This window comes from Leptonychotes weddellii, chromosome 8 (assembly GCF_054177405.1).
Source record: "Leptonychotes weddellii isolate Sample4059 chromosome 8, ASM5417740v2, whole genome shotgun sequence".
Lineage (NCBI taxonomy): Eukaryota > Metazoa > Chordata > Mammalia > Carnivora > Phocidae > Leptonychotes > Leptonychotes weddellii.
In genome coordinates, this window is record NC_138376.1 from 88,430,633 (window position 1) to 88,454,920 (window position 24,288).

Genomic DNA, 24,288 nt, shown 5'->3' on the forward strand with positions numbered 1-24,288 from the left:
ATTGTCATTTCATATCCAGAGCGCATGTATTTGTTTACAGAGACTCCTATCCATAGATAGAAACTGCTTGCTAATTTCTATATTACTCTTGGGTAGTTCAGATTTAATTTGGTACTTATGAAAATAAGAAATAAGGCAAATTTCAGATTAACTTGTCCATGTTCACACAGCAGGTTCATTCCTACAGACTCTCAAACCCACACTTAAATCATACAAAACAATGTCCATACCTGAAAGGGCGAAATCTCCTTTCTGGCTTTCACTTTCTCTGATTAGAAAGGCACCAGTCTGATTTTCTGAATATAATAGTTGTTTTTCTGCATCTGTTCTCTTGATTGCTCCAAAGAACCACCTAAAAAGAGACAGATGTAAACTTTAATTAACCAATCAACAGTCATTTTTTTAAGGAGCAGGAAGTTTGGCAAGAAAGCGTTTGAACATCAGAAATGTTTGCTATTCTTCAGTGAAACTATTACAGGTATAAATGTACCTTTCGATACTTGAGATGATTTTTCTGGATGTCTGTAACCCTCACCAGGAGCCTTTTAAAAATTACAGAATAGGAATTTGGCTGATGCCTGCTACCACATTCCTTCTCACATCTGCATTCTGAGAGGTAATGTGTCCTCCTTCTGTCAAATTCAAAGCCTCCAGGGTAGGCCCACCACATTAGCCTGCTGTGTTCCATGCTCTATAATTACTCATCATCACCATCAAACTTTCACCGCCTCACGTAACACCTTCTAGGTGTGAGGAGGCAAACATTCCAATCAATGGATTTATATACTCCATATTAAAGTATGAACAATTAAAAATGTAGTTCTCTGGGCATTAATTCCTCACCACCACCCCCCCAGCTCCATCCATTACTGCCCAATGCCACCATAATATGAGATGATTTTGCATGTTTCGGAGGAACTTATCAAATATAAAGGAAATTGTCCTTGGTGGAGAGATGATGTGAAAAAGATGCTTCCACCTGGGAAGTATCTTCCTAGTGCCACCCCCACTTCTTATCTTTACCCTCCTATCCCGAACATTCCAGAAATATAAGTCAGATACTGAACACACACATTTGTGAATGTGATCAACCCCGACAAAGAATTATGGATTTTATTTTATTTTTCAGATTTTATTTATTTATTTGACAGAGAGAGAGAGCACAAGCAGGGGAAGCAGCAGACAGAGGGAGACGGAGAAGCAGACTCCCTGCTGAGCAGGGAGCCCGATGCGGGGCTCGATGCCAGGACCCTGAGATTGTGACCTGAGCTGAAATCAAGAGTTGGATGCTTAACCAACTAAGCCACCCAGGCACCCCAAGAATTATGGATTTTAACGCTGGAGCCAGCCTAAGATGTATATCAAGTCAGTAGACACTAATGTTATAATAAGAGGAAGTTGAGAAAACCTGCTTTTCACTGATGGCCCCTCACTCTAGAGTCACAAAGTTAATCTTTATCATTTAAGATTTTAGGTACAACAAAATCTTAGGTACAGATTTTATCTTTTCAGGTATCATCTTTAAAAATGTAGACACTCAAAGAGAGGAAATGTAGGCTTGAGGGAAGATATACAGGCTGTGTGAGGAGCTGCAGGCTGAGGGAGGACTTACAGGCCATACCAAAATGGCTCCAATTGGTCTGACAGGTCATGGATATTGGGGAGTATGAGTGCACTGAGGGTGATACAATCGGAAGGAAGAGGGGGAAAGGAAGTGAAAAGAGAGACACTAAAACATAATCATTACCTCCTAGCAAAGGCAAGGTGCTTATTTACCATTTTGCCAATCATCAGGTTGGAAATTACACAATCTTAACTCTATCAGTTAGGAGAAGCCAGGTTATATTAGAGTAATGAACAGTGCTAAAAACCTCCATGGTTTAAGACAACGAAGACTTGTTTTTCCCTCAGCTGCATGTCCGGAAGTTCGCCTGGGGCTCTGCTCTAGGTCTATCGCTAGCTCCATCAGGGCATTTCCGTCTCCACGCTTCCACGATCGCTGAGGCAGGACTAAAACATGTGGCCAATCACAGGCTGGTTCCTGGAGTTTCTAGTTAAAGCTTCTATACAAGAATGAAACTATTGCAGATAAGTTCTATATTTGTGCCTAAATGCAAAGAGAGTAGGAAATGCAGTCGTACCGTTTCCCAGAAAGCAGAGAGCTGGAATCATATGTGGTAGACTGTACTAATGACCACCTCACCGATTCAATATCAGGGACCAAACTGATGTCCACAGACTACTGTTTATCGGACGGAAACTATGGAAGGCAGGGAAATATTCCAAGGGGCTATGTAATGAATTCACAGAAAAATAGAAATGCATGTTTTCTATGACTACAGAAATAAGTCAACAGAATAATGAAAAAAAAAAAAAAAAAACTCAAACAGACCCAAACACACAAATTAGAGATGAAAGTACAGATTATTCAAAAACCAATATTAGTACCATGAGTAATCCATACGGAAAAAATTGATACTACTTACAACATACAACATAGTTCTGTGTAGATTAATGACCTAATGCAAACTTCAAAAACTTTCTGAGGCTACTAGACTAGGGAGGGTTTCTTAGATAAGAGAAAAAGAAAAAGACATAAAAACCTTAAGGGAAAAGATTGATAATATTTCTTATACCACAATTAAAAACTTCTACAACAGCAAGATTATTGTGAAATAAAATTAAAATACAAGCCACAGACCTGGAGAAAATATTTGCAAAGTATATAACCAAGAATAGGCATAGTATTCGGATTACATAGAGACCTATAATCAATTAAAAAAAAAAAAAAAGACAGGGGTGCCTGGGTGGCTCAGTTGGTTAGGCGCCCTACTCTTGATTTCGGCCAGGTCATGCATAGTCTCAGGGGCCATGGGGTCAAGCCCTGCCTTGGGCTCTGTGCTCAGAGGGGTGTCTGCTTGGAATTCTGTCCCTCTCCCTCTGCTCCTCCCCTGAACTGGCACATGGGCGCGCACGCCCACTCTCTCAAAATAAATAAATATATTTTTTTAAAGATTTTATTTATTTATTTGACAGAGAGAGAGAGCACAGACAGGGGCAGAGGGAGAGGGAGAAGCAGACTCCCCAGTGAACAGGGGGCCCAATGTGGGACTCGATCCCAAGACCCCGGGATCACGCCCTGAGCCGGAGGCAGACGCTTAACTGACTGAGCCACCCAGGCGCCCCTAAAAAGAATTTTTAAAAAAGAGACAACACAGTAGAAAAATTGGCATAGTATATAATTGTACAGTTCATAGAAAAGGAAAATCCATTAACTAATAAAAATAAGAAAATAAGCACAGTCTCTATCTGTACCAGTATTATTATCTATACCAATAAATATTAAAACAATGAAATTTCACACTTCTCAGGCTAGACAAAATTTAAAACTTTCACAGTCGGGTATTGGGAAAAATGTGAAACAAAAACCTTCATACAATACTACAGGCAATATCATGTGGTACAACTACTTCAAAGAACAATTTGGCAATATCTAATAAGGCTGCATACCATTTATATACCATTCAATTTCACTTCTAGATTATATACCATAAGTGCTCAAGGAAATAAATCACAAGAACAATCACTGAAGAATTCTAGCACTGAAAAATTGGAAACAATCTAAATGTCCATTGTAGGGGAATAGGTAAACTTAGTTGTAGATAAAAGAATAATATACAACAGTTAAAACAAATTGTTGAGGGACAAAAAGGAGCTGAAGAATGATACATACTACTATAATGTCCTTTATGTAAAGTTTAAGTGAACATATAAAAAACACTATATATTTTTATGGACAGTTGCATGCTTAATGAAAGTTAATAGTTAATAGCTAATAACATTTTTTTACTCCATTTCCAGAAATGGCAAAATTTCTTTGCACAAATATTTCAAGCACATTAGCAACATGGATCAAATATACTGATCAACCCCATGCATTTCCTTGATTCTGAGTGCATTGATTATGCATCAGCATTAAAATGTTTGCTCAAAATATAAATATTTAAACCTTTACAAGAATTACAATTTATCTAGCAGATTAAATTCTTGGAAGTATGATTATATCTCATATATCTCATCATTCTTAAGAATAAATTCTATTATATGTTTTATATACATACATTACATTTGTATTTTGTATAATCAAATCTGTAAATGATGTATTTTCTCTGCCCAATATATGTATAAGCAAGCAGTTTTGTAAATCAAAGATATAGTAATTTTATAACATTTGTAGAGAGGAACTCTGTGGTAATTTTTTTAATCCTTTTTTTTTTTTAAAGATTTTATTTATTTATTTGACAGAGAGTGAGAGACAGCGAGAGAGGGAACACAAGCAGGGGGAGTGGGAGAAGGAGAAGCAGGCTTCCCGAGGAGCAGGGAGCCCGATGTGGGACTCGATCCCAGGACCCTGGGATCATGACCAGAGCGGAAGGCAGACGTTTAACGACTGAGCCACCCAGGCGCCCCTTAAATCCTTTTTTTGTCACCAATTTTGGATTCTTGTATAATAGTTTTGTACACTCACTTTATAAGGCAAATCACACCAGTATTGACTCCACAGTAACAATGAAATGGATATAAATATTTGACCGGATGCATCAGCTCACTTAATACCTGGAATTTTACTTGGCTGACTACCACCAGGAAACGACTATAAATAAAAAATTGTTTTCTGGGTGTAGTGGCCTTATAACGCCATCTTTCATACTCAACGATGACGCAACCACTCTGTGTTAGAGCGTGTGCTGAATCATGAGGGCACGTGCTGCTGTGGAGACTAATCGGAGAAAGATAGTTCTTTCCACCCTCTGCACATGGGAAAATTGTGCAGTAACTTGTGGTCTGAGCCTGTGAGAACCGTCATTCTTCTCCGTTCTGCCTGCTAGAGCCCCCGTTGGCCCCATTCCAGAGGGTCACGCACATCCCAGCGTGCTCACCACAGCCACTTTTAATGCTTTCTGCTCTAATTCTTGTGTGCAGTAAACAGTGAGTGCTGAGAAGTGATCAGGATATCCCAGGACAGATCCCAGGAGAGTCTTATAGGTTAGTGACCCTTGAAGTGTGGTTCCTGGACCAGGAGCATTGGCATCACGTGCAAACTTGTTAGAAAAGGAAATGTGCAGGTATCCCCCATACCTACTGAATCAGAGACTGTGGGGTGGTGCCCAAAAATCTGGGTTTCAATAAGTCTCCAGGTGCCTCTGATGCCCAGCAAAATTTGAGAACTACTGAATTATAGGAATAGCAAAAAATAAAATAAAATTTTTTATGAGACAGCTGAGAATATTGTTAGTTTGGTGTTTACATGTGAAAATTATCCAATAAAATGACACTACACACATATTTTATTGATCTTTAATGAAACTAATCTTTATTGCTACACCATACTTGCCATGAAAGAGATCTTGATTAAGAATAACCAAAAAGGAGAGGAGACCCATTATAACCTAGGAGAAGGAAATGCTGCAAATAGATGAAAATGGAGCAAAAAGCATAATGTCTGTTTTGGATGAAAGGAGTATGTGATTGAAGTCTAAGGTTTATTTTGCAAACATTTATCCAGTGTCTACTGTGTGTAAATTCTGTAGCACAGACCCAGAAAGATCTGCAAGACATACTCCTGAACGAAAAAGAGTGAACTGCAGAGGAATCAAAATATTAGTTTTATTTCTATTTTAAAAACCAACAAACCAAAACTTATATGTGCTTACTTCTCTGGAGATTAGTGAGAGAGAACAAAACCGATGGCAAAAAAAAAAAAAAAAATTCACTTTTTACTCTCCATTCTTCTCCATAATGTGGATATTTACAGTAAGATGTAGTTTTATATTACTTTGCAATCTACTTAAACAGAAAAAATCTAAGGAAGCCAATCAGAAATATGCTATAACAATCTGCATGCTATAAGAGAACTGAAGTAGAAACTTTGGCAGTTAGAATTGATAGATACAAGAAAAATCTCAAAAGAGTACAGGACAGGTGCTGATGGATGAGAAGGGAAACAAACAGAAGAGGAAAAATGACCCCAGGGTTTCAAATCTGGATGACTGAAGAACAATATACCCGGCAACACATTAAAGACAGGGTACCACAATGATTAAGAGCTACAGCACCTCACTGGGAAAATTAACCTCTCTATGCCCAGATTTCATCATTTGTTAGCGAAAATAATAATAATAATAATAATAATAATAATAATAATAATAATAACTGCCTGGTAGGTTTTTGTTTTGAGAGTAAAAAAAAATGATGTATATCAAGTGCTGGATGCCCGACTGCATTCATGCTCAATAAATAGCACCTATTTTCAGAAAACTAATTTAAGGGAGAAATTATATATTTGGTTTTAGACATGTTAGGTGTGAGGTCATGAAAAAACGTGAATAAATATGTGAACGTGATCTCACTTCTCTAGATGTTTTTGTATTGGAAAGTTCCTCCCCAGTGATTTTTTGGTCCTGCCTGCCCATTCTTGACTAGGACATGCTGCCACCAGGTGGCAGTAGGCCATTTTACTAATTCAAAAGGTTGTACTGTGATAACTGAAGTACTTTGTTTGACAAAAAAGACAAAATCAGTCTTAAAAAAAAACACAGAATTTATGTGTTATTACTGAATATCAACATTTAAATAATATAGATATCAATCAAAATTTAGGGAAATCAGTATGTAAATAGACATGGTACCTCCAGGGGCACCTGGCTGATTCAATTGGTAGAGCATAGAATTCTTGATCTCAGCGTACCAAGTTCAAGCCCCACATCGGGTGTGGAGCCTACTTAATTAAAAAAATAAATAAGATTAAAAAAAATAAAGATGTGGTACGTCCATTAATATTTCCTCATTTCTTCCTCATAGTCTTCACAGACACATGTCACAGTGGATAAAACCTCCCATCATCCTCACCAGCGTGGCTTGGGAGACATCAGAGACACAAACATCTGCAAAACACCTATAGTTTGCAGGGTACGCTCATCATCCACGTTTAGTCATTTATCATATCTAAATGTAAGGTGTGAACTCATAGTCCCTTGAGCTATGGCAGTTCCGTAAGATTCCCCTGCATCTATCTGCGTCTCAGCAACATTGCCAGGACAGCCCCTGTGAAGTCCCCTTCCTGTCCAGGTAAGCACGTTCCTGTCCAGGTAAGCACGTCCCTCTCCTCTACTAAGTCTCCTGAGGCTCAGCAGCCCCTTTAGCTCACAGAAAGTGAACCCTGCCTGACACTCTTTTCCCACTCACATAGCATGATAAGGACAAAGAAAAAGCAAATAATGCTCATATGTATTTTATTATTCATTCCCTCCTTTTCATTTCCCTCATCACAACCTTTGTCTGCTTTATCATCACCGCTTAGATCATGGCAATATTTTACTTTCTGTTCCCTTTAATATTAACAGCTTCTGCTTATTGATCACGTACAAGGAGCCAGGGACTGCTGTTACGGTGTTACACGCATTACCTTAGACTCCCCTGCCTTGCTTACGCCACCGCCACTAGATTAATCATTTGATCATATGACCTGATACATCTCACCAAGGCATACACATAATAAGTTTTAAGGGTTTCCTTTGTTTATGGAATAAAATCCTTATTGACCTGGAATTTCAGGCCCTCTACCATCTGGACACGGGCCACTTCCTGAACAACGTCTTCCCCACCATCAACTCTTTGGCTCTAGCTAAACTCATTCTCTTATGGCTATTTGCATTGGCATCACTTAAAGCCGCTTCCCCAGAATTTCCAGTCTTCAGTGACCACCCTTCGGTTTCGCATGTAGCATACAAAAGTTAGAGCTGCTTTTTTATTATTATTATTATTATTCCATGTTCACTTGAGGCTACAGACCTCCCCGGTACAAAGCCTAACGGCTAACACCCCATATACCTTTTGGAACAGTTAAATACCTGTTGATGAAACAATACACTGTACTTCAGTGTGGGCATTTATATGTCTTCCGGTTTATACTGTATGTTGAACTAGATAAAACCTGTGTTTTCATGTAATCATTTATCTGCGCTTGCCAACATACTTTGAGTGGTAAACGCTTAAGGGAGAAGCCTTATCTGTCCTGGGCCAGTTGCAACACAGATTCAGATGTTAATTGGCCACAGACCACAGATTCCAATCTGACAACTCTCTTCTCCCAAAGAAAACATTTGCCTATGAATGTAAAGATCAAAAATGAAGCTGATTTTCCTGTCCTCCCACACACAAGCGTATCAGGGCTGCCCACATGTAAAAAAAATGTGTGATAAAGTGACGTATCACCATCAATGTCTGACTTGCAGTCACAAAGAAACCAGGAAGCTCCTTGGTTGGTTCATTTGATAAAGCTTTTTTGTTGTTCACCTGTTCAATCATCATAAGAGGGGAATTTTGGAGGAACTTCTTTAGAAAGGAAGTAAGATGAACTAACTGGTACTTTCAGCCCTGGGGAAGGTGTAGTGCTATATGTTTGTAAGGATATGACTATAACCTGAACCCACCTGCCAGTGTCTAATAATCAAAAGCAATTCCTCACGAAAAATTGAAGGGCATAATAAAGTTCAGATAGGGATTCAATCTCAAGGCACTGCTTTGGTCTCAAAACCATCTCCTATCTGTACAAAAGGAAATGGAAACTAATATTGATTTCTCTTTTAAAATAAAAAACAAGGGTGCCTGCTGGCTCAGTCGCTGGAGCATGCAACTCTTGATTTCAGGGTCAGGAGTTCAAGCCCTACACTGGGCGTGGAGCTTACTTAAAATAAATTAATAAATAAACAAAGTGTGTGAATATATAGTGGCATTTCCAATCATCTAGCCTGTCTGCTTTGCTTTTGTACATTTGTGATAATGTTTGTCGTACAAACGAGAGAAATATGGATTAGAGTTGAATGCATTAATCATTAAGGAATTTCCATCTTTGTCACATCCAAAGAAAGTAAATGCAACTGATTTTATAATGTCTAGGAAAATGCCTTACTTCACAAAATACCACAAATGTTCACTCCAATTCTTTATTTGAATAAGTTTTTGGGTACTAGTATGACTTTTTAATAGTTGTAGGGAGCTCTAATTTCAGAAGTGACAGCCCCACTTAGTTTCCTATCAAAAAAAAAAAACCCACACACAAAAAACCCACAATAGTTATTTCCTCTCATGAATCATTTCCTTTCTCACTTCCAAGAAGGAAAAATGAAAGGAACTTTTTAATTCACTTAATTTTAAAGAATCTTAATTCCCAGAGTCATGAATGATATTATCTCATCCCACTTTATTTAAAGCACTGAGTATTCTTCTTGAAAGATCTACAAAATATGGGGCACCTGGCTGGCTCAGTCGATACAGCATGCAACTCTTGATCTCGGAGTAGTGAGTTCAAGCCCCACACTGGGCACAGAGTTTATTTAAAAAAATAAAGATCTACAAAATAACTTGTTCTTTGGGAATGTTCACAGAAGGAACAAGACCACATGTTGAGTCTAGTGAGCTAGTAGTCCATGCATGTACCCTCTTCTACATGGGTTAATAACATTACACTCCATGTCATCATTTACTTTCGTTAAATCCTTTATCCCAAATCAGAAAGTATACAACTTGAAGGTATTTTTACCTTCTTATTACTGTACATGGTCATATTGATACAGTTTTCTGTGTGCTAAAATTATCAGTAACATTCATTTCATACTAACTATATGGAAAACAGATGAAGAAGCATAAGAGCAAAAGAAGGGTATATTTCTTTTCCTTTGAGAATTTTAGATTATCAAGGGAGTAAGAGATCATTTTAACTGAGTAATAAATAAAAAAGAAATGACAAAAACAAAAGGAGCATTTAATTGCTAAGGGAACTGCAATCCAAGAAATAAACAAACCAACAGTGTGTCAATAAGGGAAGGCATCTTATATGCAGCCATCAAAAAAAACGAAATCTTGCCATTTGCAATGACATGGATGGAACTAGAGGGTATTATGCTAAGTGAAATAAGTCAATCAGAGAAAGACATGTATCATATGATCTCACTGATACGAAGAATTCTTAATCTCAGGAAACAAACTGAGGGTTGCTGGTGGGTGGTGGGAGGGATGGGGTGGCTGGGTGATAGACATTGGGGAGGGTATGTGCTATGGTGAGCGCTGTGAGTTGTGTAAGACTGTTGAATCACAGACCTGTACCTCTGAAACAAATAATACATTATATGTTTAAAAAAAAAAAGAGAGAGAAGATAGTAGGAAGGGAGAGATGAAGGGGGGAAATCAGAGGAGGAGACGAACCATGAGAGACGATGGACTCTGAGAAGCAAACTGAGGGTTCTAGAGGGGAGGGGGGTGGGGGGGGTGGGTCAGCCTGGTGATGGGTATTTAAGAGGGCATGTTCTGCATGGAGCACTGGGGGTTATACGCAAACAATGAATCATGGAACAGTACATCAAAAACTAATGATGTAATGTATGGTGATTAACATAACATAATAAAATTTTTTAAAAAAGGGAAGGCATCTTAGAGAAAAGACACTTGGAATAAGGATTTGGAGGAGATGAGAAACCCGAAGAAATGAAGGACAAGGGCATGTCACAGGTGAAGAACCAGCAGCATGTCTGTGAGCAGCCTGGTTTGGTGGGCAATGGGGGGTGGGGAGAGGGTCGATTAAATGAAGAAGAAACAAAACCAGTTCTTCGATGTTTATAGGTACTCCCATGTAGAAACTACTAACTCCACGGTTGAAGTAGATCTTCGGCAAATATTCAAAAGGTACATTAGGAGGATGATAAGATATTCCGATTAAGATTTAACAAAGTAAAGAATTTTGAGTTCTGGGCACACCTGCAAAAATGACGGGAAATTTTGACTTGTTTTTTCTAAAAATCATTTAATGAACAAGTTTAATAGATGAAAATATGGAAGGCAAGAGCAAAGGAGAATTATTCTATGGGAGGGACACAGGAGAGGTGATCAGAATTTTAGAACTAGAAAGAAATTTTTATGAGGGTCCATGTGTAAACCTCTGAAACTTATTGTAAATGTGTTTTAATGAGTACATGCATTCTCTGGGGAGAGAGTCCAGTGTTTCATTAAATTCTCAACGATGCCTGGGACAGAAACTACACATCTCCTTCAATAAGGCTAAGTGGGTTTTTTTCCAGGTTCATGCAAGAGCAGGTAACAAAGCTATAACCACAGCCTACCACCATAAAATTCCTTCACTCATTCATTCTCCATTTAACAATTATTTATTGAGTGCTTACTATGTGTCAGGCTCAGTTCCAGTTGGTAGAAATAGCGCAGTGAATGGAACAAACAGAAAGTCCTGCCTTTATGGACTCCCATATAATGGGGAAAGATAGACAATAAATAAAATAAATGAATAATTACACAGTGTGTTCGAAGGCGATAAGTGCAAAAGAGAAAAAAAATGAAGCAACGTAAGAAGGAGAGAGGCTTCTCAGTAGGCTGAGATATGTGGCAGATGGAATTCCATCCAAACCCAAACAGGGTTTGCCTGTGTGTTCCTGAAGTCAAAGTAATCAAAATGAATTCAGCTGTGGAGAAAAATTGGATAGAGTCTTTGGAAGGAGTAGATGAGTGAGGACTGTAATCCACTCTAGGATGGAGACAATATCCAGATTTCTCAACTGCAGCCTGGCCAATATCTATTAGCATTTTTTCTAGGTAAGACATAAATGATATCCATCAACTTCATTGACAATCACTGATATTTATGGAAATGCAAAACACCAGAAGCTACAGGTATCCTCCAAGGGTCTCCTTGGGACTATGGCTCTTTAGCCAAAGAAAAATGAGCAATCTGTTTAACAGGAAGAGTACCCTTTTATGAAAAATAACTATACATAGAATAGAAATAATATTTCTGATTATAAAGGAATAGCTGAGGTAAGATTTCTTTATAGATATCTCTTAAATCCATATAAAAATCAAAATGTTTAAGTGAAACTGTCTTTCACATTTGGCAAATATATAATGAAAAACAAAATCTCTATTCTCTTAACCTACACACGGCACAGAGACACAGGCATATATGCAGATGTGGCTGCGGATGTGGATGTGGATGCGGTTGTGGATGCGGATGAGGATGCGGATGCGGTTGTGGATGCGGCTGCGGCTGCGGTTGTGGATGCGGATGCAGGTGCGGATGCGGATGCGGCTGCGGTTGTGGATGCGGCTGCGGTTGTGGATGCGGATGTGGATGCGGTTGTGGATGTGGATGTGGATGTATGCGGGTGTGTGTGTATGTGTGTAGGTGTGTACCCACAGCTACCATCACAGATGTGCACTAGTATCACTGACTTTTTAGGGTTTAAATGAAGCAGGTGTCCCAAGGCAGACAAGAGGTGAGACAGAGTCCACAAAGGTCAGAATGGAAACACATAGTCTCTTTCTTTTCCTTTCTTTTTAGTAATTTGATCCTGTGCACCCAGCTACCAACTCAACATCGCTATCATTAATAATTATCAATAATCACACCAGTATTAATAACTGAAGTATTTATAACCTATGTAAATGCCCCCCACTGGACTCCTGAAATGGTAGAAGCTGCACCTATCCACAAAGCAGCTTATTCTTGTCAAAAGGAAAGCCAGAAACAGTGCCAGAAAATACACCTTTTGTTTTCAGTGCCAACAAGCTATTTGTCAGGAAACAAAAGGAAGGTTCTGCCAGCACACTGGTGGATTTTTCTGAAACCTGAAAATTAGTTCTCTGCTTGTTTTTGCTTAGAATTCTCTAATTCTAGGGCAGTTGCACAAGTATCTTACAGCCTCACTCCTGGGAACGGCTATGGGGAAAGGCTGCGTGAGAGAAGGAAAACTGTCCCTCCCCACCCACACCGCCACATTTCTTAACCTCCTCTAGGGCCTCAGTTCTCAAACTCCATTTTGCTAAGAAAGCCCAAGAAGAGTGTATACAGGTGCTCCCAGCTTGGAGGTGGGGCTCCAGATGCTGCAGGTTCCCAAGTGCCCCAGAGAATTCTGAGGCTGGGAACCTGGGGCTGAGTTTTGAAAAGCACAGTTATTCTTTGAAGGGAAAGACTTTCTCTCATGTCTGCGATCACTCACCCCAAACCCTGGTTCTCTCTGGTCCACTCTGCCCCACACCCAGACCCCACTCTCTTCTTTTCTTTTTTTTTTAATTTTTTTTATTTTATTTATTTGCAAGAGAGAGAATGAGAGAGAGCATGAGAGGGGGGAGGGTCAGAGGGAGAAGCAGACTCCCTGCTGAGCAGGGATCCTGATGTGGGACTCGATCCTGGGACTCCAGGATCATGACCTGAGCCGAAGGCAGTTGCTTAACCAACTGAGCCACCCAGGCGCCCTCCACTGGTCCACTCTGCCCCACACCAGATCCCACTCTTATTTTCATCCCAACCAAAAGATAATGAATTCAGCCCAAACTTTGTGTAAAATTTGTGGAGAGCCAAGTACAATCTAGAGTAACAAGTTCAAATACATCAGAATTCTCTGTTCCTGGAAATTTAATACCAAGTGTCCTGAAGAGGGAATTTCCCAAAACACTCTTTTCCCTCAGGTCCAGAGCCCCCTGCCAGGTTGCTAAGGCCCCTTCCCCTCTCCTCTGGACCAGGCTTTTACAACAAAATACCCCTGATTTTATATGCAAAGCAATTTAGTTCTTAATCCCACCCCCACTCCAAAGGAGCATTCTGGGCCTTCTGTATACTCCAACAGACGTTCATTTGTTCTGCTCCATAAAGGCCCATCCACTCCAGGTCTTGATTCTCAACAGCACAAACAACCAGAGCTTTGAAAATAGAATTTTCTTTAGCAGGATAAATCCTTAGGCAGAACACCTCTCACACCATTCTCCACAGCAGAAGGTAGCAGAAGAAGAATTACGCATACTCTTGCTGTCAAAAACTAGTCCACATCTGAGGATAAGGGTGAAGGGGCAGAATTGGGGTTTTTTTTTTTCAGTTATATTTATGTTTTAAAGAATGTAGTTTTATTAAAATTATGAATTTCTTGAACTAGGTTAAAATATTTGCTCTCTCAAAATGTCTTCAGAAGAGGATAAACTCAGGGGCACCTGGGTGGCTCAGCTGCTTGAATGTCTGCTTTCAGCTCAGGTCACGATCCTGGGGTCCTGGGATGGGGCCCCACCAGCGGAGAGTCTGCTTCTCCCTCTGCCCCTCCCCCAGCCCTTGCTCTCTGTCTTTCTCTCAAATAAATACATAAAATCTTTTTTTAAAAAAAGAGGACAAATTCTAATGATACACAAAGTAAATATTATTTGTAAGTAGCATGTGAACTATTTGTGTGCAAGTTTGTGTTCAGAGAAACTGAAGTATGTCCTGCCTGGATGGCCACCTTACTAATTAGCAAATTGCAATTAAGTAAGGTTTGTTCCCTAATTTTGGTGATACAAAAAACTATCCAGGTACGAAAATGCTACCTTCTTTGTCTGGGATTAATTAAAGAAAGAACTCAGTGAAACACACAGAGTATAGTAAATTCTGACTGGTCAGTCAAGTTGTGACCCATAGAAAAGATTTTTGAAATCTTAGAGATTTGAAAAGACTGCTGTTGGAATGAGAGCACAGGACAGGAACACCCTAAAGCCTTGGAATTGGGACCCCCCGCCCCCAGTCAGCCTGAGAAGCAGGTAATCTTAAGACTGAATGATGACAGATTCATTCATTACATACCAGAACTTCCCTTCCCTTAACTCCTCAACCTTTGGATTATCTGCAGAGCAGATGAGACAGAACACACCCCCCTCCCCTGTTCCTTTCCTTCACACCCCTTTCCTTGGATTCCTCTTTTTGGTATTATTTGATTAATTCCTACTTCCCAACTATACTTATAAGCTCCAAGAGCAAAACCCTATCTTTTTGTTCATTACTGCAATTCTCAGAGTCTAGCACAGCACTGGATATTAAATATGCTCTCAACAAATATCTTTGAATGAATACATGAATGAATGAACAAATGATTGCTTGGGGATGTGAGTCTTGCTGTTAAACATTAAAGCTGACCAAATAACTTTAAAAAAATAGGACAAGAATATGGAGAGGATCATCTGAAGATTTGGAACAGAGGGTGAAAGAAGTCAGATTTTATCAGTCATGAATATCCTCATAGTCAAGCAAATGATCGAAGTCCTCAAAGGAAGGTGACTGTAATAACAATCACAGTAAGACTAACATTTGGATTCCATTTTATAATTCCCAGTGTCATCATCGACATTATGGCGCTCATTCTCATGGCAAATCTTGGGAGCCTCAGAGCGGGTGCTTCAATAGCTCCACTTTATGGAGTTAAGAACTAGAGCTGAGAGAAGAGCATAAGCAGTGTAGGTGTGTTGGCAAATGTGCAAGGCAGTTACATGTGACCTCTCCACAACTGTGCCGAATGTGCACAGTGGGACATATGGAGTTGTCCTCACATCATAATTCTACTCTACAGAGCGAGTCAGAAATATATAGAAACCATGGCAGAAAGAGGAACACCAGGTTGAAAACATTATAAATAGGTATCAAAATAGTTTCACCTAAATTTATAGAAAACTACCCCACAATGTGACCATAATAAAAAAAAAAAAGGATTTGGAGGGTACACCCCTTTTCATTGTCAGTCAATAAGCTCTCTTTTATAATATCTCTCAGATGGAATGCTGAACAGAGTTTGTGCTAGTGTGACAAGTCATATATTTTCATTTCTCATTTTTAAATTTCTCTTCAACTTCACTGATTTTCCAGAAAAAAAGGAAACCATGAGACTTACCCTTTATTCACTTTAACATTTTGCCTGAAAAAATATGTACAACACAAAGGATGGATCACTTTCAATAGGTAGTTAGCACCATATTTGTTCCTAGAAATATTCCCATAGAATAACAAAATATACTTTTATGAAGTTAAACACTACTTCCTATTTGTTATTTAGAGGTAGGCTTGGTTACACAAGGATCAAAATTTGAAAATAAAAAGCACAAAATAAGATTAAAATAAATATTTAAATAAGCAAAGCAATCACAAAATTTAGATATTACAAATAATGAATTATGAAGCTTAAAGTAGTTTTTCTAAACTGTCAACAAAAAATGTGATCAAACATTTCAAAAGATCAAATTATCATTTATTCTTTCTATGGAAAATGGTATTACAAAATCACTGTCATATCAAGAGTCAAAGAAAATGAGTCAAAAATATGGAGGAAAAATTATATAGAAGGCAGTTCATTAATATTTTACTATAGTTATGTTTATTATTTGTCAGCTTCTTTAATTTGTAGTGATTTCTTCTGTTCTAAATATTCCCTTTTTTAAAAAAAGATTTTATTTATTTATTTGTCAGAAAGAGAGAGAGAGTAAGAAAGAAGGAGAGAGCACAAGCAGGAGGAGTGGCAGGCAGAGAGAGAAGCGGGTTGCCCGCGGAGCAAGGAGCCCTATGCAGGACTCGATCCCAGGACCCTGGAATCATGACCTGAGCCAGAGGCAGATGCTTAACCAACTGAGCCACCCAGGCATCCCTAAATATGCCTTTTCTTTCCAAATTCTGTTCACATAGTTCTGTACTCATTTTCTTTTCTTTTTTAAATATTTTATTTATTTATTTGACAGAGCGAGCAAGAGAGCACAAGCAGGGGGAGCAGTAGAGGGAGGGAGAGAAGCAGGCTCCCTGCCAAGCAGGGAGCAGAATGCGGGGCTTGATCCCAGGACCCTGGGATCATGCCCTGAGCTAAAGGCAGACGCTTAACCATCTGAGCCACCCAGGCACCCGTGTACTCATTTTCTTCAAGAGAACCTTCCCCTCCAAACCACATTAGTGGTAGACCATTGAAACCAAGATCCATCCATGTTTGGAAATATTTTCTTAGGAAATCTCAATGACAAGACACAATTTTCCCATCTCCTTGAGTTTCCATACATGCATTCATAATAGACATTTTTAAACTTTCCATTCATATTCCAAAGTAGAGATAATAGTATAATGACCCGCTTTTATTCAACACCCAACTTCAATAATTATGAACATTTTTCTGATCTTATTTTTTACTATATATTTAATTGATCTGCATTCACAGGGTTTCCAAATCTTAGTTGGAAAATTGGAGTAAAAAAAGAACTACTAAATGGTTTCATGTTCACTTTTTAAAATATTTTATGCTCAATTAATTTTTAAAATCAGATTCTCATTCTTTAGAAACTAGAAGGATGGTTTTTAAAATGTTTCAAATGCTGAGAAACATCGCATCTAAAAGGAAAAACACCACAATAAACATTTATTGAAGTCTACGATAAGCTATAGGAATAATAAAAAAAGACAATATGCTTGCTTACAAGTTGACATTACAACTGGAAAAACACACATGTAGACCAGTATAAAAAGAAAACACAAAAGTCAAAAAATATAAGCTACCTAACTATACCATACATCATTTTGATGTCAGATAATTGAAGAAATATATTTTAAAAGAAATGTATTGTGAGGAAATGTTCCATAATTGGCATGTATGTGATCAATATGTCAATGGCGCAGACAAAATTTCACGTATAATAGCTAATAAGGCAGAGACTATGAAAAAAAGACCTATGCAGTGTAATTGCCTGAAAAATATAACTATACTTCTACCTCCACATTAAAGTGCTATTTTTAGGAGTTTGGCTTGACAAGGATTTTCCACCTCACAATTTCTCTATGTGCCTCAATCTTCATGCCCTTCATATGTAATTAATTGAGATTAAATTTACAACAATAGTCATTTAATTAAAAAAAATCCCTTGATTACAAAAATAAGATTGCAAAATCTGTTCAACATAGATTTTCTAAGTATACACTAATGCAAATCTTTCTATTGCTTTTTCAAAACACCAGATATTCCCTTTAAAAGAACACAAAAACAGAAGAACAGATTAAACCTAAAAGACATAGAAGAAAGGAAACAATAAAAACAACAGTGGAAATTAGTTCAATAAAAAAGAAAAAAATAGAAAAAATCCACAAGGACAAAAATTGATTTTTTTGAAAAGATTAATAGGAGGTATAAGCCTCTAGCAACATTATTCAAGAAAAAAAATAAAAAACAAATTATCAATATCTGCAATTAAAGAGGGGACCATCATAGATTCCCACAGATGTTAAAATAACAATAAAGGAATGTTGTTAACAACTATATGCCAATAATTTTGACAACTTGGATGAAATAGACATGTCCCTTGAAAATACATCTTATACAAACTACCACAAGGAGAAACAGAAAGTCTTAATAACTATAAAGAAGATTTGTTGAAGAAATTGTATTCATGGGCGCCTGGGTGGCTCAGTTGGTTGGGCGACTGCCTTCAGCTCAGGTCATGATCCTGGAGTCCCAGGATCGAGTCCCGCATCGGGCTCCTTGCTCAGCGAGGAGTCTGCTTCTCCCTCTGACCCTCCCCACCTCATGCTTTCTCTCTCTCTCAAATAAATAAATAAAATCTTTAAAAAAAAAAAAAGAAATTGTATTCATAATTTAAAACCTTCCCACAAAGAAAACTCCATGTCTCTAGTGCTTCACAGGTGAATGCTACCAAAATTTAAGGAAGAAATAATATCAATCTTATATCCAAGTTCTCTCAGAAAATTCAAAAAAAAGAATATATTCCAATTTATTTCATGAGACCAGAATTACCCTGATATCAAAAATCAAAGACATTTCAAGAAAATCACAGATAAATATCTCTCATGAACACAGATGCAAAAATCCTTAAAATATACTAATAAATCAAATCCAAGAATCTATGAAATAAAAAATATATCACAACCAAATGGGGTTTATCTCAGGAAGGAGTTGATTTATATTTAAAAATCAATGTAACTGACCATGTTAATAGACTAAAAATAAAAACGACAGAATCAAATCAATAGACACAGAATACTTTTGAAAAATGCAAATCTATTCGTGATTAAAAGCAAAAACACTTAGCAAATTTGCAATAGAAGAAAACCTCCTCAATCTGAAAAAGGGCAACAATGAAAAACCTTCACCTAATGTCATGCTTAGAGGCAAAATAAAAACAGATTAAAGATACGAGCAGTTATATATCTTAAAGGAAACAAAGTTTGCACTTAGATGCCAGGCTACTGTCTACTAAACTATTTACAAAAACAGAAAACCAGTAATTCTCAGAAGAATGCAAAGAAATAGGGAAGTGTGATATCCATACCCAGGAAAAAATGCAGTCAATAGAAAGTAACTCCAAGTAGGCCCAGATGTTGGATTTTAAAAATGGGCAAAAGACTTGGGACAGGAAACATAGGATTGGCCAGTATGCACAGGAAAATGTGCTGAATATCATTACTCATTAAGGAAATGCGAATTAAAATAAAATAAGACGAAATCAGAGAGGGAGAGAAACCATAAGAGACTCTTAACTATAGGGAACAAACTGAGGGCTGCTGGAGGGGAGGTGGGTTGGGAATGGGGTAACTGGGTGACGGGCATTAAGGAGGGCACCTGATGTAATGAGCACTGGGTGTTGTATGCAACTGATGAATCACTGAATTCTACCTCTGAAACTAGTAATACACTATATGTTAATTAATTGGATTTAAATAAAATAAAATTTAAAAAATAAAATAAAATCACAGTGAGCTATATCATATCTAAGAGAATGGCTAAAATAAAAAAGACTGAGACTATCAAGCATTGGCAAGCTATGAAGCCTCTCTCATATGTTGCTGCAAGAGTGTAAAATAGTACAAACCCTTTGGAGAACTATGTGGCAATATTTCATACAATTAAACACACATTAACCCTATGGCACAGCAATTCCATTCTCGGGAATTTACTTAAGAAAAATGAAAACATATGTCCACAACTAGACTATCACAAAAATGTTGAGAGCAGTTTTACTCATAATGGGCAAAAATGGGAAACAGCCCGGGTGCCTGGGTGGCTCAGTCGTTAAGCGTCTGCCTTCGGCTCAGGTCATGATCCCAGGGTCCTGGGATCGAGCCCCACATCGGGCTCCCTGCTCGGCAGGAAGCCTGCTTCTCGCTCTCCCACTCCCCCTGCTTGTGTTCCTGCTCTCACTATCTCTCTGTCAAATAAATAAATAAAATCTTTAAAAAAAAAAAAAATGGGAAACAGCCCAAATGTCTACCAAGAGGATTAAAAAGCAAATTGTGGTATAGTTATACAATAAACTAGTACTCTGCACTAAAGGTCAAATTAATGATACACTCAACAACATGGCTGAATCCCAAAACCATTACGATGAGCAAAAGCAGCAAGACACAGAAAAGTAAATGTTGTAAGATTGCATTTATATGAAGTACCAGATTAGGCACAACTATTGTCCAGGGGCAGGGAAAGGGGGAGTGTCTGGAAAAGGACTATGAGGGAAATTTCTGAGGTGATAGAATGTTCTACATCTTAATTGTTGTGTCCTTCATATGGGTATATGTATTTATCAAACTTCATCAAAATGTAAGCTTAAGATCTGTGCATTTTACTGTATATAAACTGTACTTCATAAAATTAATTTTTAAAAAACTATACTATGGGGTGCCTGGGTGGTTCAGTTGGTTAAGTGACTGCCTTCGGCTCAGGTCATGATCCCGGAGTCCTGGGATCGAGTCCCGCATCGGGCTCCCTGCTCGGCGGGGGGTCTGCTTCTCCCTCTGACCCTCTCCCCTCTCATGCTGTTTCTCTCTCTCTCTCAAATAAATAAATAAATAAAATCTTTAAAAAAAAAAAAAACTATACTATGTGGCTTTTATAACCCCACTATTTCCTTAGTTAGACTTGAAAATAACTAGGTTAGCATTTGCAAAAACAATTCAATTGGAAGGTTGGACCTCAGAAATCTTCCTTTCATAAAGTTTGCGTCTGCGCTGCCATGGGAGCCTGAAAATGTCCCCCATTCCTTCCCCACCTTACTAGACTGCCCCATTTGAGTATAACTGTTCTGGCTTCTGCTTCCTTAGGATCCTATTCTCACTTAAGGGGTGGGTGTAGAAGTGTGAGTCACTTGAGGATATTAATATCTGCTTCCCTGGTTAAGATAGTTACTTCTTTAAAAAAAGATCTTCTGGAGAGAGGACTTTAACTTCAAGGACAACAAAAGTTTTAGGCTCCATGAACAGGAGAAATTGGGATTAGTGAGGCCCTGAAACATCTGTCAAATGTCAAATGTCTTTTTTTTAAAAGGTATAGATTGACACAATTTTCACAGGACTAGCTAAGGCTCAAGTGCTGGAATAAAAAAGTAAATATCTAATCTTCAATATGTTATGCAAATTTATGTTTCTGAATAGCTAGTCTCTCTTTTTTTTTAAGATTTTCTTTATTAGAGAGAGAGAGAGAGCACGAGCAGAGGGGAGGGACAGAGGGAGAGGGAGAAGCAGACTCCCTGTTGAGCAGGAAGCCCGACGACGCAGGGCTGGCTCGATCCCAGGGCCCTGGGTTCATGACCCGAGGAGAAGGCAGATGCTTGACCCACCCAGGTGCCCTGTGATTAGCTAGTTTCTTGAGAAAGGAAATACAAAGACGGAAAATAAACAAAAATGTATTTATTTTAACTTTTATTAGAGAAAAATGACTATAAACATCTTAAAATCTATATATAGAATCTGCACTATATTTAACTGTAAAAAGTTATTTTATTTTTTTTAATATTTTATTTATTTATTTGACAGAGAGAGAGAGCATGAGCAGGGGGGAGAAGCAAGGGGAGAAGGAGAAGCAGACTCCCCACTGAGCAGGGAGCCCAATGCGGGACTCAATCCCAGGACCCTGGGATCATGACCTGAGCTGAAGGCAGACGCTTAACGGACTGAGCCACCGAGGCACCCTGTAAAAAGTTATTTTAAATTTCAGTGTTTTTTAAAAGATTTTATTTATTTATTTATTTGAGAGAGAGAGAGTGTGAGCGGGGGGTAGGGGGAGGAGCAGAGGGAGAGAGAGAATCTCAAGGAGACTCCATGCTCAATGTGGAACCTGATGTGGGGCTCAGTCTCACAACCCTGAGATCATGACCTGAGCCAAAATCAAGAGTCGGATACTTAATTGAGCCACCCAGGTGCCCCTAAATTTCATTCTAAAAAGAAACTCCTACCACTAATTGTGAAGGCACCATGCACTTACACATGGATCATAAACTTTCAAAGTAAGAAAACCCTTTCTAGAAATAATAAAGCTTGAAACCGTACCCTTATAATTTTGACCTTTAAAAAAACCAGACTTATTAGAAGACCCAAATACCCAAGGTATGTGGTTATATTTTTCTTAGTCATTGACTATTTCCCAACAATGGCCTTACCTATTACCAAACTTTGTGTGTTATAATTCTCTGTTAATAGTATGAGTCATCTACCATTGGTTCCATAATCCAGGATGGTAAACACTCTTAGGAGAACAGGCTACAGTTCTGTTTATACTTGACTCCAAAGTGTACCATTTATTCGCTGTAAATGAGTGTGTTTCACATGTTGCCTGACCTCTGGCCTCAGTTTCCTCCTTGACATTTCTATTGGATTCCCCTCATTCTAGAAATCTGCCAATAACTCTGTAAGGCACATAGAACAGGAGTCCTATCTTTCCATGCTCTGCCTTCTTTCATGACAGTACCTACAGAAGCGGCACTTTGTGTTTCTTTGTAACACTGGTGCCATCAAATATACTTTTTAAAGATCCCAGCTATATATGCTATGGCTAATTCATCCATGTATTCATTTAGAGTTTTAAACTTTGGAATCAAGACTACTGATTTCAGCTGAGAAGAGTGCAGCAAGCAATTCTCTAAGTAAAACCCACTGTTATAAAAAACACAGAGCAAAAATCTTCAGGATCTAGAGCCAGGCAGAGAGATCTAAACTTTTCACCAAAAGTATGATTCATCATAGGAAAACATGACAAATTGAACATTGGCAAAATTAAAAACTTGTGCTCTGTGAAAGATCCTATTAAGAGGATAAAAAAGCAATCTCCGGGCTGAGAGAAAATATGTGAAGTATCTGGAAACCAAATACATGGGACTGGTGTCTAGAATAAATAAAGAACTCTCAAGACTCAACAGGAGAAAAACAAATCCATCGCACTCTTGGAAATTCATCCCAGAGAAATGAAAACTTACACTGGCACAAAAGCCTGTATAAGAAAGTTCACAGAAGCTTTATTTGTAATAGCCAAAAATATGGAAATCACTCAGATGCCCTTCAATGGGTAAATGGTTAAACAAATTGTGTACTCCATACTGTGGAATACTATTCCATGCAATAAATACATAGCAGTAGCAATAAAAAGGAACATACTGATACACACCCAACTTGAATGAATTGCCATGGAATTATACTGAGTGGGGAAAAAAGCCAATCTCAAAATGTCTGAATCCACTTATATAACATTCTTGAAAAATAATTAAAGAAATGGAGATCAGTAGTTGTCAGGGGTCAGGACCAGGACTGAAGGGAGGGTCGGGGTGGTGGGGTGGTGGGAAGCAGGGTGGCGGTTGACTATAAAAGAGTAAAAAGGAAAAAAAGTAAAAAGGGAGATCCTCATGCTAATAGAACTACCTGTATCTTGACTATCAATATCTTGGTTTGATATTGCACTATAGTTTTAAAAGATGTTATTATTAGGCAAAAGGCGGTAAAGGGCATACCAAATCTTTCTGTATTATTTCTATCAAAATGCACATGAATCTACCATTATCTCATAATTAAAAGTTTAATTTTTAAAAAGGCACCAATGTCTACAAATTGCTCACTCTTCTAAAACTCAGAGCCGACGGTTATCCCACTTGATTATGTTTCAGTGTGCTTTCCTGTTTGAGAAATAAAAGAGCTAGAAAGAAGAAATTAGGTCTATTTTATCTATGCTGCAGGCGTTAATGGTTGTAGCAATTACAAATTACCATGGCACCAGATGCCAAAATGTCAATTGTGTCATATTTAAAAGTAATCAAATATTAGTTGTAACTGAGTTTCTGCTAACCTCAAGGAATAGAATTTGAATAGCAAGCAAAAATAACATATTGGCAAAGTAAAAAAAGAAAAGGAACAGAGAGGAGATAAATATCCACTTCTAGAAAGATGGTAGAGAAAAAGTCACAGGGCACCAATCCCTGTGCCCTAGTTTTCTGGTAAAGCGTTCAAATTCAATGAGATGATAAACAAGACATACTGATTATAAGGAAATTCTAAGTGACCAAAGAAGAAATGAGCCTACAGTAATTCTTGAGTTACAGTGCCCAGAAATTTGTTGTTGTTGTTGTTTTTAAGTAGTCCCTACATCCATGGCCAAAGCATAATAGGAACAATTAGAAGGGCCAAAGTAGATCAAACAA

The 24,288-nt window shown here is 38.2% G+C and overlaps 1 protein-coding gene across 2 annotated transcripts in view; it reads right to left on the minus strand.

Annotated features, from left to right (window-relative positions):
• The window catches only part of FRK (fyn related Src family tyrosine kinase), a 104,227-nt gene that overhangs the window by 49,034 nt on the left and 30,905 nt on the right, over positions 1-24,288 (minus strand). For both annotated transcript variants that reach the window (XM_031029138.2, XM_006734229.3), the window contains exon 2: positions 231-352. In XM_031029138.2, the coding sequence (XP_030884998.2) occupies positions 231-352 (122 nt within the window). The remainder of the gene's footprint in view (positions 1-230; positions 353-24,288) is intronic.